The sequence below is a fragment of the Xiphias gladius genome, chromosome 1 (assembly GCF_016859285.1).
Source record: "Xiphias gladius isolate SHS-SW01 ecotype Sanya breed wild chromosome 1, ASM1685928v1, whole genome shotgun sequence".
Lineage (NCBI taxonomy): Eukaryota > Metazoa > Chordata > Actinopteri > Istiophoriformes > Xiphiidae > Xiphias > Xiphias gladius.
In genome coordinates this window covers 6,517,481-6,536,324 of record NC_053400.1, presented here as the reverse complement: position 1 = coordinate 6,536,324, position 18,844 = coordinate 6,517,481, and the positions used below count along the sequence as shown (strand labels likewise).

At 40.1% G+C, this 18,844-nt stretch overlaps 1 protein-coding gene across 2 annotated transcripts in view; it reads right to left on the bottom strand.

The window, feature by feature from the left end:
- Positions 1-2,866: 2,866 nt before the first annotated feature.
- cdh8 (cadherin 8) overlaps positions 2,867-18,844 on the bottom strand; it is a 95,478-nt gene continuing 79,500 nt past the window's right edge. The window contains exons 7-11 of one of the 2 annotated variants that reach the window (XM_040138551.1): positions 12,104-12,240; positions 9,382-9,503; positions 8,530-8,647; positions 5,156-5,407; positions 2,867-4,975 (exon numbers count right to left, since the gene is read on the bottom strand). In XM_040138551.1, coding sequence (XP_039994485.1) covers positions 4,482-4,975; positions 5,156-5,407; positions 8,530-8,647; positions 9,382-9,503; positions 12,104-12,240 — 1,123 coding nt within the window. In that variant the 3' untranslated portion in view covers positions 2,867-4,481. Of the gene's footprint in view, positions 4,976-5,155; positions 5,408-8,529; positions 8,648-9,381; positions 9,504-12,099; positions 12,241-18,844 lie in introns of both variants that reach the window. The other variant, XM_040138562.1, reaches the window with a different exon arrangement.

The following is an 18,844-nucleotide window of genomic DNA, read 5'->3' as shown; positions in this document are numbered from 1 at the left end:
GCTCAGCAAACCTGGGGCCAGGTAAAATTCCAGTTTCAGTCAAAATACAATAAATCTGCCATTTGTAGTCTGCTGTGTACTTGATGGGCACTTGAAGGAGTCCAGATACATACGCAATACAGAGTGATAGGAACAGGAGGTGAATGGGGGTCCACTGCTCATTCTTGCTCTAGGGCCCTCGAAAGGGGTTAATCCAGCCATGAAATATTACAGTAGTAAATATAAAAAGAGAAGAAAAAATACTGGGTGGTGATGTCCACCCATGATATTCATATCTCAAAAATCCAGAACAGAGAGCAGCTTTCTTAATTTGTATGCGCCAAAGTTTGTTTGTAATTGAGGGCATCTCTGCCAGGCAACAGTAATTACAGTTTCTACACCACGCGAGCCAGAGCCACAGGCCTGCCTTATAAAATCTGGCACATGTCAGCAGGGAACAACAAGTGCAAGGTTGTCACCCGAGGGACACTTCCATTACGTGACAAAAGTGAGAAGATAATTTGATTTACTGTTTAGTTAGGCAACCTCTGTCAGACCTGCAGCCATACACAGCAGTAGGGGAGCATGAAGATTGACTGCAAATGAGTCTGCTGACCTGCCAGGGTCGCACATTCCAGAAAACAATTTGTGCTATCATTTAGCGGGAGATATCAGTAGGTAAAATGTGTTCCGTGGCTGATTTTTTGACTAATGGATCAGGTGCATAAAGATAGCAGCTTCCAGGCTTAACATCACCTCCAATCCCAGAGGGCAAAGGCATCTGAAAACCAAAAATATCACTTTAGTAAGTTTGGAAAAGGTAGATGTATGTTGCAATGTAGAATCAGATGATAAGATTTCTGATTTTTCTGATTATTAATATCAAATGTGTCTAATCTTTATTACTAGAATCCATATTGTCTTCATTACAAGAACATTACTCACCGTGTGTGTGTGTGTGTGTGCGCGTGTGTGCGTGTGTGTGTATGTGTGTGCGTGTGTGTGTGTTTGTGCGTACTACAACTCTGCTCTGCTCTATATATAGGCATAGTATGTTGTGTGATTTTGTGCCTTTGAGTTCACTGAGGCGCAGTCGGTAATTGATATGATCAAAAGCTTTTGTTATTTGTGAGAAACCTCAAAATCAGAGGAAGTCATACAAAAGTCTAATCTTTCAGGATTAAAAAAGAGGAAACAATTTTCTAAAATGAATTTAAAAAGTAAAAAGGATAAAAAGGCAAGGAAATTGGAAATTGCATGGTATCTAATCTTAAAACAACAAGGGCAGATGAGAATTATTGTAACACGACGTCAAAATTTACATCCCAGACTAATTGATATAATGATGGCTTTTCTCATTCAAAATGTGTTTCTCCCTAGGTACGTAGTTTCTGAGAGTATTGTTTTTCCTTTTGATATGACACAAAGTCTGACACACAGCAGATTAGGTTGCATCAATGCAATGAGAAAAGGAATGCTTAAAATGATGTACTGTCTTGGATGGTGACAAGCAAAGTGACAAGAATACACATCACATTTACACCATTCAGCTTTTACCAGTTTTAATGTTGTGGCTGATTGGTGTATAGTGCTTGTTGATTTCATCCTTTATTCCCTCTCATTCATTGTGACCATATTTTAAAAGCCTACTATGTTCCAATCAGTGTGACATAGTCACACAACCAATCCCACAATGTATTTGAACAGCACTGTTTGCTGTATCCTTCTAAAAGTTGAATTGTCCCAACTTCATAATGTCAAACTGATAAAGCACATCCTTAAGGCAAAGGCAGTGTATTTTCTGAGAAAGCAAAACAGAAACTTTAAGGAATGAAAGGTTGCCTTCAACATCAGAGACATTTTCTAGCCAAGGAAAAGCTGCTGGAAGGGGAAAATGATAAGCATTTGACATTTTTTTTTCTCCCAGTTGATGTGTTTTCATATCTTGTTGCTGTTTTTAGGGTGCAGGTTCAATCTAAAGCTGTAATAATAGAATGTTGAGTCAAGTGGGTTAAAAGTCCATTTTTGCTTTCCACAGCATCACGGAAGACAGTGAAACTGACTATTATAGCATTCGCGGAGCGCAGGGCCAGAATATGCTAGGTGACTAAGTGAAGAACAGTATGGGAAATATAATGCTACAGGGCGGCTTTTGTCTTTATCACAATGTTTTATGACACATAGGTCTGCCAGAAGCATTTTGAGAGATTCAGCACAGCCATTCTGCTGTTTTGAGGATGGATCCGGTTGTGCTTTCGCTCTTAGACTCTGTTGCTGGGTATTGTTCTGTGAAGTTCAAGGCTTTTCAGGAGCTATATCTGCAATGAAAAGTTACAATTTACTTTTTTGGTGTATCCACTTCCAGTCCAACTGCTTTCACTTGAGAAGAAAAGAATGCAGCAGAGGCCGAGGTAGCCTGAAATTTTGTCCCTAGTTTACAGTAGGTCAAGCTCCAAAAGCACTGGATCCTGCATTTCCCATGATGCAACCAGTAGCATCTTTTGTTAGACATTCCGAGGCCTGGTAAACTCCTTTGTCTTTCAAACTCTACACGCAGGCTTTCTGTTATGAATTTGTAGTCTCCAAGCAAAGCTCAGATAACCCTGATAATATTACTATGACATTATCAGTGTCATTTTCTAAAGCTCCCTCCAGAGCCACAAAAGACATTATACAACCATTTTCACAAGCAAAGTAGTACTTCTCATGATGAGTAAACTGACCCTCGAGTAAAATTGTTGGAGTGCCCCCTTAACGGCATTAATGTTCTATCTGCGATTTTGTATTGTCGGTCACTTCTCAGTTGCATAAGAAAACCACACCCATTCAGCAATATTTATAAAAATATATTTCACAAAGTAGGAAACAATACAGGGTATCTTAGATTACAGTACAGGGAGTAAATAATTGAACATACACATTTATAAGCATTAAAGCACAGTAGAAAATATGATCTGCAATGTAGGACTATTCCATATATATTGTTTAGTCTACCAAGAACTGCCATAATACTGTATCAGTACAAACTGAGTATGCACGCAGCTGTAGTGCCATTGAGATTCTCATTATGTGCAAGAGCTAACGTGCAGAGACAAAACCTACCACCTCATTGAAAGCTAATGATGTTAGCAGTAACTCTATGTACAGTACAAGTCTTTTTTATTCATATCATACAGTGTAAGCACAATATGCACATGGTCTGGATTTGTGTGTTCATTTTTCTTGGGCTAATGCAATCTTTCCTAAATGAGATTTGATGTTTGGAGGGAGTCACATACTACACGTAGGTTCAATTGGACTATTGTGCTCAGACAGTCACTGGCTGTACCCCAGACTATATTATGGGACATATTTTACACACAGAATTAACATGTGTCAGAAAGGTCCCATTCCTGCAGTCCCAATTAATTAGATTATCTGCATTGTTACCGTAACTTAGAGCTCTTGTTGCCTGCTTACATCTAGTCTATGTCATCAACCGCAGTAAATTCATGATAAAGTTTGACTGTTATGAAATAGTGTTCAAGTGGTTGAAAAAACAGCTGAATGTGAATTAATCTAAACACACTCACTTTAAATTGTCAGCACAGAAAAAAAAGGATTTAAGAACAGATATACAAAAACTCATATAACCATAATGAAGAATCAACACGTCCCTTGTCAAAAAACAGTAGATTACAATTGTATTTAATGTTGCTTCTGTAAAAAGAAGGCCTCAGAGTTTCTACATTTCTCTTTTTTGTCTTCACTTGAGTCTTTAATAGGCTAGTAACACTTGCGACCCACACCTGTAGCATGTAAATACAAAGAGTTGTATAAAGCAAGCCTTTCTGGGCTTTAGATAGTTTATAAATGTGGCCACCAGAGAACATATCAAATGATAACAAATTCACCTTAAAGCCAATACTGGTTTGTCTTTTTGCTTTTTTCAAATCATACATACATTCATCATTGTAATGTAGACCATATATTGCTTTTTCTTCCTCATTTTGTTTCAGATCACCGATCAGCTGGGTGGCTTAGGCAAACGTGAAACAAGAGTCCTTCTGCAGCTTCTGTAGACCAGCTTGCTGTCCATGGAGCATAGAGTATGGTGTCCGCTTAAGCTTCAGAGACCCCAACAATATCCATTATTTCCTTTCATTGGGCAACTACCAGCAAACCAAAGGTTTTTCTGCTACTGGCAGTCACAGCAAACGACTAACACCCAAAATACTGCTAGACACTCCACAACGGAATCTAAATTACACTCCACAAGAATCATAGATCTCCTAATAAAGACATTGTTTGGCTCAACAATTACAATGCGCTTGACGTAGTGGATGACGACTGCTATACCTCACTCTAAGAAGAATACAAAAAGGTGGCCTCCCTTGTTATTAACTGTTTTTTTTTCTTTTTAAACACCTGTTTCTAAAAGCCAGCAAACCCCCTAGCATTTAATACACAAGTATGTGGACAGAAAAAAAATCTGAAAGGTCTTTTTTCTAACAAACCAAGGGTCAGGTCTCACGGTCGCTCTCGCCCACAGAGTAGAGCTCCCCAAGTCTTCTGAAGCGTGGGCCCCACTCTCTGAGATAGTCATAGTTCTGGTCCGAGTCTGATGATGCTGTCTCCAGTGAGCTGAGGGAGCCAGCAATGGATCCACGACCCTCATATCCATAGATCTGTATAGAGTCATAAGGCGGTGCTGTGGGATCATTGTCTGCCTCATGGAGCCGTACATTGATGAATTCATCCACATCGACGCCATTGGGGCCCGAGTGCTGGCCCGCCCGGGGCATAAACTGCAGGTCGGGCTTGATGTCCTTGCGTGGTAAGTAACCATTGATGCCGTCTGGGTTCTGCAGTGTGGCAATGTCAAATGCCTCTGTGTCCTCCTCGCCGCCTCCTTCGTCATCGTAACGGATAATATTCTCTCTGACATCCTCGTCATCCTTGATAATCAGAGGCTCATTCTTGTGTCTCCTCAGGGTAACAAATAGTACTACTATTACTGTCAGAAAGAAAGCAAGAAAAAATGGACGGAAGACAGAGAAAGAAAAAAGAGAAAGAGGAAGTCTAGGTCAAGATTTGACAAGTGTAATTTCAGTACAAGGTCAGATAATGCAAGTTTTCACCTACATCTGTTAAACAACTTCATTGTAAAAATGTTATAATGCATAAAATACCTCACCTAACAGCAGTATAATGCAGGCCAGGATGGCAATGAGAGCTCCCATACTAAGGCCGATAGGTAAGACGTAGGCTTCCACATTGCAGGACTGGACAATGCCATCCTTGCTGCATCCACAGACTCGGATGGTCAGGGTGTTGGTGCTGCTCATTGGTGGACTCCCATTGTCCGTCACAATGATTGGCAGGAAGTACATCTCCTGTTTCTGTCGTCGAAAGGTATCATGCTTGGCTAGAACACTGATTGAATTGTCTGTCAGAGAGAGGTAAAGCCAGAGATGAATTTTTGCCAAGATGTGTGAAAAAGCCATTACTATTCACAGTGGCAACAGACTGAAGTTCTATTATTAAATTGTGTGAAGATCAGTGCAGCATGAGGGTAAACTAATTTCACATCAATCGTCACTAGGCTTTTTAGCATTCTCACATTCCATGCTGTAGATGGATTTCAGCCACCTTCCTCTTGCTCGACAGTCCAATTTGGGAATTCTGAAAGAAGGCGAGCCCGAGTTTGCTGTGCCCTTTGAAAGCTGAAGAAATGAAGGGACCACGGCAGGCGACACTGACTTAGAAGATGGCACATGTCGACCCAGAAAGGTGCCAGCTGCTCTTTGATGACACTTCTGTGAAGCTGTCTGCTCATTAGCTGTCTCCCCTTACCCTGCTCACATTATCAAACACTTGCATTCCCATAAGAATCTACTCCTGCTGATCTTATGGAAAATGTACAAGATTTCTGATAGTCTAACCTTTGCCTCTCTGCTTGAGGGTGCACTGACAAGAAAGGGAAAATAGTTCAGGTGATATACGCTATAGAGAGACAGGCCATGTTGAAACATTCTCGTTGACAGAGCAAACTTAATCAAAAGATGGAATGCTTCATGCTAGAATTATCTGTTTTGCACAATCTGTAATTGATGTGAACATATGCTCAGATTTATTTTCTTATGAGAGCCGCCACAAAGTGGTATGCTCTGCTTTGTGAGCACCGACATGTCTTATTTCATTTGGATCACTCAGTGCAGTGCATAGCAAGTATGCAAGTATCTACTGTAGTAAACCGTCAGGGCTTGTCCTCGTATACAGGTCATTTTCATTTTCTTGGCAACTATTGATGGTAAAAATAGAATTAAACATTTCCTGCTAATCAAAGTGAAAACAGCTATAGACAGCCTTCAAACAGATTGAACTCACTGGAGTTACAAGAAAGTTTTTTACTATCTTTTATATATTAGCACACATTATCAGTGGTTCATCTAGCTACTGATGCATCCTGATGAAAACACTGTGTACATTGAAATATTAATTGTCACCATAAGAAAAGCAAAGGCTCATTTGAATAAAATGTTTGCTATGAATAACTTAATATGTGGGAGGCTCCAACTGACAGTAATGACAGCAGAAGTGACACTAACAGTCTAGCAACTTTCTGAGCTTTTGAAGTCTTATAAGATTATGTGAGCAACTACATACAGTGCATTTAATAATGCTAAACCAGCAGGACTTAAATGTTTTTAATAAAGTAATACAAAAGGAATGGAGGAACATTCCAACCACTTACAACATTAAGTGGGTCTGATTTCTTTACACTACTGATTGTATGGATATGTTGATATATGCAGCTTTATTTTGCACGTTTAATATGAAAGTGGTCAGGTATTCCGTATGTATTCATACAAAATGAACACAAACAAGAAATAATTGGTTTCATAGGTACTTATTTATAATACATTCAACATGCTAGATAGTATATGCATATACCGTAATGTGTATTCAAAGAGTGGCTTGAAGTCCATCTGAAATCATAAAAGCCATCCATATTTGCAGTCAAATATAATTATCAAAATCATTTTTAAATCAATTAATTAAAATAATTTTGATAATTAATAAATAATTCAATTAATTTTTTATTTATTCAATTTTTTGGCATTATGGTCAGTATGTTGTCTCGAATACTGAGAATGCAATGCTCTGCTCTGTTGCAACCAGATGTCCTGATTGCAGACTTGTCAGAGCGCTCAGTATCTTGTATACAGCTGGTCAGAACCTTAGCCATTTTCCCCACTGTGGGCAACCCCTAACCTCTTCACTGTGCAATCCCTACAATTAGACTCATCACTGCAAACAAAAGCAGCACGCAGAGGCTCACAGGAGCCTGACGCTCTTCAATGAAGTGTCTCCCACAGCTGCCGATTCCGATAGAAATAGTCACTGAAGTGCTGGGGGATACGGTGTGATGGGCTTCTTTTCTCTGTTTGGTTGGTGTGGTATCTAATATATAGAGCTGAACCACAACACATATTTACTTTGGTTTCAGGCAAGTGAGGAAAAGTACAGGCTTTTTTTTGCTGCTTGAACGAACGCAGAGCTGTGCTATACTAGTGAAACATTTATAGTTGGAGTTTTACCTGTTACATCATCTTAAGAAACGAAAAAATCTCCCTTTAATGAAAGGCAAGGGTTCAGGGACTTACACGAATTCTCATGTAGATTCAAAATACAGGTAAGTTCCTGAACTCTTAAGTATTATGCAGCAAATCTGTGCCTGTTAAACAGCCCTTCATTTTTGACTTCCAACTTTCTGACAGGGTTTTTTACACATATATGGCAGGAAAGTATGTTTTTTTTTTCCCTTTAATTATTGCTTAATGTGTCAGAATGAGTATGACCATACTTAGCCAAGGCTATTTTTGCATTGCCCGTGATTATCACACTGGTATTTTATCTCTTTCCTCCTGCTAATACATCTGTTTCAAAGGTCTGTTTCAAGGTTTTTATTTTTGTCAAAAGATGGATAGACCATTTGATGACCTGATTTTAATGGACCTTTTTCTCCATCAGAGAGAGGCTGCAGTAAGTTAGCCCGCAGGCTCCGCGTCAAAACAGAAGGCTAGTACCATATGAAGATTTTTTTGCCCCAAGCTAAAAACATTACACAACGTCATCAAGAACACAGCCTGTTCAGAGCCGGGTATAGAGAGGATTGCAGGAAAAGAGAAATTGAATAAAGACAAGAGAAAAATGGCAAATAAACCAATCAGAGTACTTAGCAAATAAATTTAGTAACATCTGCCATGCTGCAACAGCTCCTGGGAAGTCATCCTACATTGAGCTGCAAGACTACCAGGAAAAGCCATTTGGATCCCATTCATTTAGTTTTCCTCAAAATGCACTGGGGAGCAAAAAGAAGCTGGTGTCCAGACAATTTCACATCTGCTAATTGTGAGCTACACTGATCCACCAGATTTCATCTCCAGTACAGCTAGCGTGCCGCGGGTTAGAGATTAGACTGGAAAGCCATTGAAGAAATTTATAGAAACTTCAGTCATTCTGCCACAAAAGAGTTATTTCTCTGTGTTTTGCTTTGTCTCTCACCTTGGTTGTTTTTGATAGTAAAATTGGGATTGTTGAGCATCTCCGGGACTAGACGATAGTCAAAGTAGTGGCCCTGGATTGGGTCATCTTTGTCCACTGCGCTGACAGTCTGGATCACCTGTGTTGAAAACAGAGAGACAAGAAGATATACAGAGGAGGGCTCAAAGCCATTAGAGGAGGCAGGCTATTCATTACTCTGTTTTTGCCACCCGAGATTGCTTCAGTGTAATACTGCCTGGATCACACCTGATGAAATATATGCTCTATTCATTCCTGGAGTTTGAGATTATTATCAATGAGGTCCTGTCTAGTGTGGCACACTTTCAGGCTCCTGGCTCTATCTGTTAATCTGTCATCATAGGTCTTATCGTGCTGTATGTCTTTATGATTGATTGGAAATTAGAATTCAGGCCCTGCAGGACAGTTTTCCCCTTTTTCAGTTCCCTTTTTTTCTCACCCTTTCAATAAGGCTCCCTATTGTACGTACACAGGTCCCCTGAATGAGGTCGATTGATGAGAAGGAGAATGCTAAGTACTTGTCCAGGATGTTTGGCTGGGGAAAGCATTGTGCCATCTGGAGGAGGACATGAAAGACAGTCTTGAATTATGATCCACTCTGATCAATCCTGACTGCTCTCATTTCCCCTTTGCTCCACGTGCACTGTGTCAAGGGAGGACTGTTGCAGGGAAAAAGGACCGTACTCCCACCTCTGTAGTTTTCCCAGTGAAATAAATAGGCTATAATTCACTGTGGCCAATCATTAGAAGGGAGGAAAGAGAGAGCAAGAAAGGGAGAGAGAGAAAGAAAGTGATAGATCGCTTGTTTGATGAATGAGCCACCTCTTTCCTTACCTGTCCAGGTTTTCCATTTTCACACAGAAAGGCCTCGTATTCGGTGGCAAATTCAGGGGCATTGTCATTTATGTCCATTACTTTGATGGCCACAATTGCCCTCGATATCTGACTGTGATTTCCTAATAGATAGAGAGAGAGATACATAGATAGATAGATAGATGGATAGAAAAAGAAAATCAAAACCGAGGAGACAAAACAAGACAAAGATGAAAAGACAATGAGCAAAATATAAAACTGGGAGAGAAAAAAAAAAGGTTACACATGAAATCCCAGGTAAATTCTGTGACCTAGTTTTAATTTCCTTTATTTTCCATCTTTATTTTTCCCTTCATTTCCTTAGCTGATGGGAAGACAGATGATAAGCCACATCAATCTACATTTCAGCTGGTATCAGCGATGCAAAACAGGATTCTAGGCGACAGAAAAGAAAAAAAAATCCAATTCAAAGTGCTTTTGAAAATCCCCTGTACACTGTAATGTTTAAAACATGAGGGTTAAAATAAGCATATTAATGAGTCATTTGTAACTTAAGTCTAAAAAGACAATAAAAGGCAGTTTAATTAGATTAGATTTTGATTCGAATTATTCATCACTGGTAATTGACAGTCCCCTTTGAGAGTCCATAAAACTTTTGTATTTATTAATCAGTGGTGCAAATGTCAACTTTTAAAGCTATTTTCTACTAATGTGGCCCCAAGAAGGCCATGTCACTATGGCTCATGACACTGGTATGTTTTTTCAATTACTTTTATTGATTCATTATTTATTTGGGGCCATGCAGCTATTTTATAAGATGAATGTTGACCTGTGAATAACAGTAAATGCATTGTCCAGCTGTTTTACACAGAGATTTCCTGAGGAGTAGGTTCTTTCTTATGACAGCCAATAGCAAGTGAGGACTCTTAAGGATTTTTTTTTTTCATTAAGAAGTTATTTAAATCATATTGATCTAGACTATGTCAACTGTTTCTGGTTTTAAAGTGAGACTATGTAACTTTTGTTTAACAGTGGCCATCGTGGTAATTACAAGATAATGGAAAATTGAATTTGCTTTAGTTTCCCTAAATTCTCTTCCGTCAGCTGCATTAAAGACATCGTCATGTTTATCTATGTTATCCTTAAAAGGAGTGTAACAGGATCATAGGTAGAGAGAGAGTCACAATGTCAGCAAAGCTACTCATTAATGTCAGTTAGACAACATCTATCTTAAGTTTGCTAACATTAGTTAACATTAGCTACCACAGTTAGAGTCTCATATTAACTTGTGTTATGAAACTGAACAATTGACATAGAAGAGGAAGTAAATATAAAAATGTCACAGATTACTGTATTTCTTTTACAAACAAATATTGACGTGTTATTTTTTAAAATAAAAACAACACATGGAGCAGTGGACAGGTTGCCCCAGCAATTCAAGGCCTCCAGCTGACTGGGAGACCAGTCGAAAATGTGGTAAGCATCGAGGAGAGTGGAAATTGACAGTCTGATAGACAGCGTAGATGGATTAGGGCACAGGGAGAGCGGGAGACAGAGCCCCCCTCCTGCAAAAGTGACTTTCCCCCAGCAGCAGACAGGGAATAGAATCTGATTAGTCAGATGTCAACTGGTGCGAGGCGGCAGAACGCGTCTGGGTGGCAAATGGCATCGGGATAGAACTGGGAACACATCTATTCCTCTTTACGCCAGAGAAGACACTGACTTCCCCTCCCCATCCGTGAAGAATAGCAAAACTGCCATATTTATTTTGGCAAATTCCTATTAGGTGTTCTCAGAGATTCCACTATCTCCAGCCACACTTACTTTGCCAAGAGGCATGAAAACGCACTTTAAATGTATGGGTGCAAGACATGACAAGGCAACCAGCTTATCAAATGAGACACATTCATTTCCTCCAACGGGCTGGTACAGTGCTGAGATTTGTCTGTACTGCACGGCCAAAACATTATGACAGTGTTTGGGCTTTTATTCTGACAATTTATGTATGTTTCCTTTGATTAAGGAAAGAAAGGGCCAGATTGAGGATGAGACAGAGAGAAGGAAAGAGATAGAGTGGAAGAGGACAGGGAAAAAAAAAGTTACAAGCTGTGTAAATTTCTATTCCAATAGCCTTAAGGGGTACATTAAGCTTTATCACAACATACAGCCCCCCTGAAACAATCTGTATGCAAATAAAGCCTTACATATGGTTTGAGCTGTTTGTAGCTCTGCCGGCAAGATTTTCTACGTAGTCAGTGAGTTTTGTGGTTCGCAGATGTTCTTTAATCTGTAATGGATGCTGGCATTGGAGCAATCCACTCTGGAGCATGTCTTTTAAACTGTTTATTTGATACATCTTAATGTTCTTGCACTTCCACAAATTGACTACTGAGCTGTTTAATTCAATCAAAACTCAGCAAATTAATGTATTTAATGCCTCTGTGGATTCAAACACTAATTGTTTGTGCCATACTCTCGAAGCGATTAAAAGGGCTGGTTTACAAAGCGCTATACTGTTGAACAGAGGATTGTGTGCAGCAGGTCAGCAATTCCTTTGACTGAGACAAACCATGAAGTCACTCAGAGGAAGAAGATATTGTATGTGTCCTCCTGCAGTTCTCCATTTTTAAAACTTGCATGCCAATGAATGTCTAACAGTATGCTGATTTTGAAAATACAACATTACAATTCATGAGGACCAATGTGCACAGCATGGGAGAACAGTCAGTCAGAGGTTACTTACTGACTTCTGTGGCGGTTACTGTGATGTTGTGCCACATGTCTGTCTCTCGGTCCAGAGGTTTGGCTAGTGTGATCTTCCCATCATCTACGTTGATGTTAAACTGCCTCTCCAGGTCCGTGTGCCGATCGATGAAGTATCTGCAAAGACATCCAATCATCAGAAATTTATGCCAAAACTCTTTAGCCACGGATCCACCGAAGCATCCTTAGCCGACCATGGGGTTTGTGGCTAACAGGACCTTATCCATCAAGAGAAACCTGTAGATTAATGCACATTAATGCGCACAACAGTAGTTAATCAATAATTATCAATCCGAGGAATAATTACAGGCTTCACGTGAGAAGTAGGGGGTATTAAAGCTTGATAAGATCCATGAAGCCCTCCTCCGATCATGTTGACGCCCCCCCTCCTGCAAAAAAGACCATTAGCACATGTTATGTCAGGGTAAGAGATGGGTTGTTGTTAACCCTGTTTGGGCTCTGTCAATGCTCAATGGCTCCCAGAGGCTTTGCATTAATGAGTTAGGACAGCATTGTGTCACACAGGAGCTCAAACAACGGGGGGGGTGTAATGCCAATGAACCACTGACTGGTTTGTTTTGTGTGAACTTGACTAATCTTAGGCAAAATGATTTTTGGTTGTTTTTTTTTTTGTTTGTTTTCTTTTTGAACCACTAGTGACTTTTAGGGTTTTGTCAATAAAACTAGAATGGCACTAAGTAGAATGCATACCTCTGCCAAGGCCAAGTACTGATGAAAATGTTGAAAAATGCCCTGTCTCGTAATGTGAAGGAAAGAGATAAAAACATCCTGGATCCAATTGTTTTAACCATATCTGCACAAAATTTTAATAGGTTCTTCCCTGACCCGTGCCCCATCCCTCCACCAAGTCTGGTGCAAATCGGTTCCGTACTTTTTTGTGTATTCCTGCTGAGAAACAAACAAACCAACAAACAGACACGGGTGAAAACATAACCTCCTTGGCAGAGGCGATGAATCAAACACTATTCCAAAGGATAAATTTGAAAAACTATCCTTTTCCTGTTTCTATGTCTCTGTGACCCTGCCTGTGACACACTGACTTTTTGAGACTTGTACAGTCTTAAAAATACAGTGGCAGGACATAAAACTCTCCAGAAAAAAACTCCAGCAGCGGGTATGAAATTGGAATGCACATAAAAGAGAATTTTCCGATGCCACTTGAAGCTGTGAAATCGCTCTTTCATGTTGCAACATGCACAGCGCCAATTCTTGGGACGAGCCCACACAAAACTGACTAAAAAAGGATCTGTCATTATGGGTCATCTTTGGTTTCACACATTTCATTAGCCATTATGTGTAACTGTCATAAACATCCTACTCACCCAAAACACAAGGCCGCAGTGATTCACGTGAGCTAATTACATCGTGTACTGCACAAGTGTTTCCATACCTCCAGGACAAACTGTCCCTGTTCCTTTCTCTCTCTCTCAGTGGCTCACTCTCACATCCTCCCTCACAATCTCTTCACCCTCTTACTCACTAACAAAAAGTTTTTTTTTTCTTTTCCATCCAGCTGGGTCTAAAGCTCTTCCTAATCCAATCCCCCTATCCAATTTTTTTTCAGACCCTCTTCCCCAGACAGACATCCCTCAGCCACCAGGCGCCCTGCTCACCCTGTTTCCCTTCCTTCCTAACCCTGGGTCTCATACCATCTCGCAGTGGAACCGCTCATCCCTATCAGTGCAGACCTGTTGGCTGGAACCCTGCAGTATTTATATGAGAGAAAGGAAAGAAAGAGGGAGGAAGGAAGGGATACAGAGAGATGAAAAGAACAACGAAGAAAGAGCACCAGGAAAAGCCAAAGACAAAGTCACAACAACAACAATTTATATGAAGGAGAGTGCTGCTTATACAAGAATGTTAAGAAATGAAATAAATAAACCACTGGCCCAGATTCCAATTGTTGGGGAGATGTACCGAGCCGTGACATTTCCATTTTTGAGATGAAATGGTGTAAAATCCTCTAGACGCCAGGCTGGGAGAGGTCCATGAGGACTCTACCCCCCCCACCACCCATCTCTTTCTCTCTTGCCCTGCAGACGCAGAGCACTTTCAAGACAGGCAGACAGCAGCAAACCACCTGGGAGCAGCCTCTCTCCTGCAGACTGAGTGGATCCCAGTCAAACTCTGACAGCCTCACGTGGAAGCGAGGAGACAGACCCTGAAATGTTCTGCCACCTGTCACTCAAACTGACAACGTGATGTGAAAAGAATTAAAAGCAAATAAAAAATGATATCTAGCATTATACGTGCGGGGTTTTCTTGAGTGTGATGTGAGGACATGTCCAAATGCGTGCCTGTGTCTGTGTATCTTCTCACAAGCCTTTAAACTGCATTGGACTGACCTCAGTCTAATAGTTAAACATCACGTAGAGCATGGTTGTGCCAAGTATTTCACAGCCGAGTAGTTCTCTTACAACTGACACAACAGACATCCAGAAATATTCAGCCTCAGTACAAAACATACTGTAATATGCCAACCAAAATGCATCAGTGTGACAGAAGCTGTTCTGTGCATAAAAAATACAAGTATAGTGTGAGATGTAATCACTTCGATCATTAATCTTTTTTCCATTCATCGTTGTTTCTTTATGATTTTGCATTGATGTGGCATCTGTGCACTGCATTAGTCAGAGATCACCTGTCAATCAAACAGTATGGCCAGGTCGATCCTCTATTCAAGTTTCTGTGGCAATCCTTTGTCTCTTTAGCCACAGTGACTGAATTTTAAAATGCAAAGGAAAAATATTCAGTTAAATTTTGACTGATCTTGTGGGGTCAAATAATGAACCAAGCTTGAACAGAACAACACAGTGGCAATCCACAGCATCTGCCACCATCGAACACTGAGCACTGGTCATGTTGATGCAAACTGAGAATTAATCATTCTAATGGCAGAACACTGAATTAACAAACAAATTCTGCGTGACATCTGGTTATATGGATTACTTTCAGTAAGAGAAACTATGGTTTCTAATATGCACGTGTAGTTGCTAGCACATTTAGCATCAATTTGAACCCCGATTGTATGTAACAGTGCATTCAGAAAGTATTCAGACATTTTGTTACGTTGCAGCCTTATACTAAAATGGTTTAAATTAATTTTTCCCCTCTTCAATCTACAATCAACACCCCGAAATGACAAAGCAAAAACAGAATTTTTGAAATTTTGACATAAGTATTCAGTCTCTTTACTCAGTACTTAGGTGAAGCACCTTTGGAGATGATTACAGACTTGAGTCTTCTTGGGTACGATGCGACAAGCCGCCAGGAATTGTGGATTTTCTGCCATTTTTCTCTGCAGATCCTCTCAAGCTCTGTCAGGTTGGATGGGGAATGTCATTGCAAAATCCTTTTCAGGTCTCTCCAGAGATTGTGTTCAAGTCAGGGCTCTGGCTGGGTCACTCAAGTTTCCCCTAAGCCACTCCTGCATTGTCTTGGCTGTGGGCTTAGGGTCATTGTCCTGTTGGAAGGTGAACCGTCGGCCCAGTCTGATGTCCTGAGCACTCTGGACCAGGTTTTCATTAAGGGTATCTCTGTACTTTGCTCCGTTCAGCTTTTCCTCAACCCTGACCAGTATCCCTGTCCCTGCTGCTGAAAAACTCCCCCCAGTATGATGCTGCCATCACCCCCCTTGACCATGGGATGGTGTTGGACAGGTGATGGACAGTGCCTGGTTGCCTCCAGGCATTACACTTAGAATTGAAGCCAAACAGTCCAATCTTGGTTTCATCAGACCAGAGAATCTTGTTTCTCACAGTCTGAAAGTCTTTTAGGTGCTTTTTTGCAAATTCCGAGCAGCTTTCATGTGTCTTACACTGAGGAGAGGCATCTGGCCGATCTGCCATTAAGCCCAGATTGGTGGAGTGTTGCAGTGATGGTTGTACTTCTGGAAGATTCTCCAATCTCTACACAGGATCTCTGGAGCTCAGCCAGAGTGATCATCGGGATCTTGGTCACCTCTCTTACCAAGGCCCTTCTCCTAGGATCTAGGATGAGTCCTGGTTGTTCAAAACATCTTCCATTGAAGAATTGTGGAGTTCAGTGTGCTCTTGGAAACCCTTCACTGCAGCAGCATTGATTTGGTAGCCTTCCCCATGATCTGTGCCTCAACACAATCTTGTCTCCGAATTCTGCAGGCAGGTCCTTCGACCTCATGGCTTGGTTTTTGCTCTGATGTGCACTGTCAGCTGTGAGACCTTATATAGACAGGTTTGTATCTTTCCAAATCATGTACAATCAATTGAATTTACCACAGTTGGACTCCAATAAAGGTGTAGAAACATCTCAAAGATGATCAAGAGAAACGGGAGACACCTGAGCTAAATTTCAAGTGCCATAGCGAAGGTCTGAATACTTATTTCAATGTGATATTTCAGTTTTTCCTTTTTAATAAATTTGCAAAAAATTCTAAAATTCTGTTTTCTCTTTGTCATAATGGGATATAGAATGTAGATTGATGAGGGAAAAATGAATTCCAATGATTCTAGTATAAAGCTGCAACATACAAAAATGTGAAAAAAGTGAAGGGGTCTGAATACCTTCTGAATGCACTGTATGCAAGGGAAAACAAATGTAAGGCACTTTGGACAAATGTGTCTGCTCTAATTAATTATCATGTTGCATTTGTAAAAATGTACAAAATTAATCTACAATCTACATGGAAAATGTAGGATCCAATGTTTTTAGAAAAGGTCAACACCTAGGACAAAGAGTCAGGATCTGTCAGTGTCTGGTCCTTCTTCTTTTGATGTATCCCCAACAGAGTTCCCCAACAAAGTGCAGCACTCACTGGAGTACCGCTTTAATGTGAAACATCTACTATTGCCAAACAAAAATTTCAATGTGCTGAATTAGCACTGGAGTAATTTATGAGGTAAATATTGATACACTGTATGAGAGTTTTTAAAAATTCAGATAATGATGTATAAGGGAATATTGTTTTCTTAAACACATTTCCCTCAAATCCCTTAAAGTGAGACTATATAACTTTTGATTCATACATAAATTCATACATTTGATTCATACATACTGTGGCCACAAGCGATATTAATAAATGCTAAATGTAATTTACCTATAGCATACTGTTATAGAAGAGTTATTAGGTCAGGAAACTGGCTGAGTAATGTAAGTTACACAGCAATTTGCTATTGGTCATACCAAACCAAGCAAGACTATATTCGCAAAACTCCTGAATGTATTAAATTGATTAATGGTGTGTTTTACAGCTTGTCAATTAAAAATTTAATTTTTAAGAAGAGGAATTTATTTTTTCTTCTTTAGAGGTAAAATTTTTCACTTTAAATTTGGCTATTAAAGAGTTGTGACCATCTTAGCAAGATGTTTTAGTGTCAATAAATAAACCCATTAGGGCTCTCTGATGGCCAAACTATGTAATGATAACATTGCCTCTGAGTTAACAAAAGTTGTTTTTTTTTTTTTGTCATTCCTACACTTTAATTTTTACTTATTCGCCAGCATAATTACTCTCATACCAAAATATACTATACAATATAAGCCATGCCAATGTATAGGTCAGGCTTTAGTTAGCACTGTTGCAAGGTGTAAAGGTTTGTACATGTGACAGTGGTTGCTGGGTTTTCTGTCTGTTAGAGTGTAAATTTGCGTGAATGTGTGCATCTGAATGACTGAGTGCCTGTACAAATTTGGGAAAGAAGAGGTGAAAAGATCAAGAGTAGGGTTTTTTTTTTTTTCCACAGAGAACAAAATGTCTCTGTGACATTCCTGCTTGTTATTAGGTCAGTAATTCCGCTGAGAGAGGATCACAGATGTAGAACTAATTTTTGCCGTCCTGTGAATGCTGACCACTTGTGTTCTAACACTACTTTTTATTTAGGTTGGATCCCAGGACCTTTTACAGGGAGGGGGATTTTCCTTGAGAGTCCAAAGTAAAATATAAATAGCAAAATATCAAAAACAAAAAAATCAGCATGGCGAAATAGAGGGCCTTTGCCTTCCTGACATAAAATTTCCATTCATTTCAAAGCCATCCCCTTTACATGAATGCTTGTATTACCATATGCAGCATGTCATCTGTCAGCTGTGCTAAAACAACACAAGGAAGCCTGCAGAAAGAAACAAGCTTTACAGAATTTCATTACATTCCTGCAATTCCCCTCAACCACAAAAAAAGAAAAGAAGAAAAAGAGAGTAAAGACAAAGATGTAAACCAAACATGTTCCAAAGCAGATTCTGGGAATGCTTGTCACAGTATCAATATTTTGGAATAAAATACAGGCACAGCTATTCCATGAAATCCAGCAGTTAGTGTCAGACAGCTATAGTGACTGCCAGATGTCACACTGCTTTTTATTTGTGATCATTCAGGTAGAAAACAACAGAGCACAGGCTCCAGAGAGCAGCAATACTGAGAGAGTATTTCATGGAGTGCACCTGAAATGCCTTTGGTTGGATGCATTAAGTATAGCTAAGGGGTTGTTTGTCTCCTGAGTGCAGAGGACATGGCAGCCCACCAGAGCACTTGCCCCAAGTCTTTTAGACTCAGGCTGGTTTGGTCTGGTGCGGCTGGAGGGGGGATTGAGACAGAGAGCAATTCTAATCAGAGCGGTTGACTTGAAAGCTCGTTCTGATGGTGATCAGACCGCTCACAGAAATGCTGCTATTACTGCTGTCACTCCTCCACTGGAGGTATACCTTCACTAACCATAGCTTTCTTTTT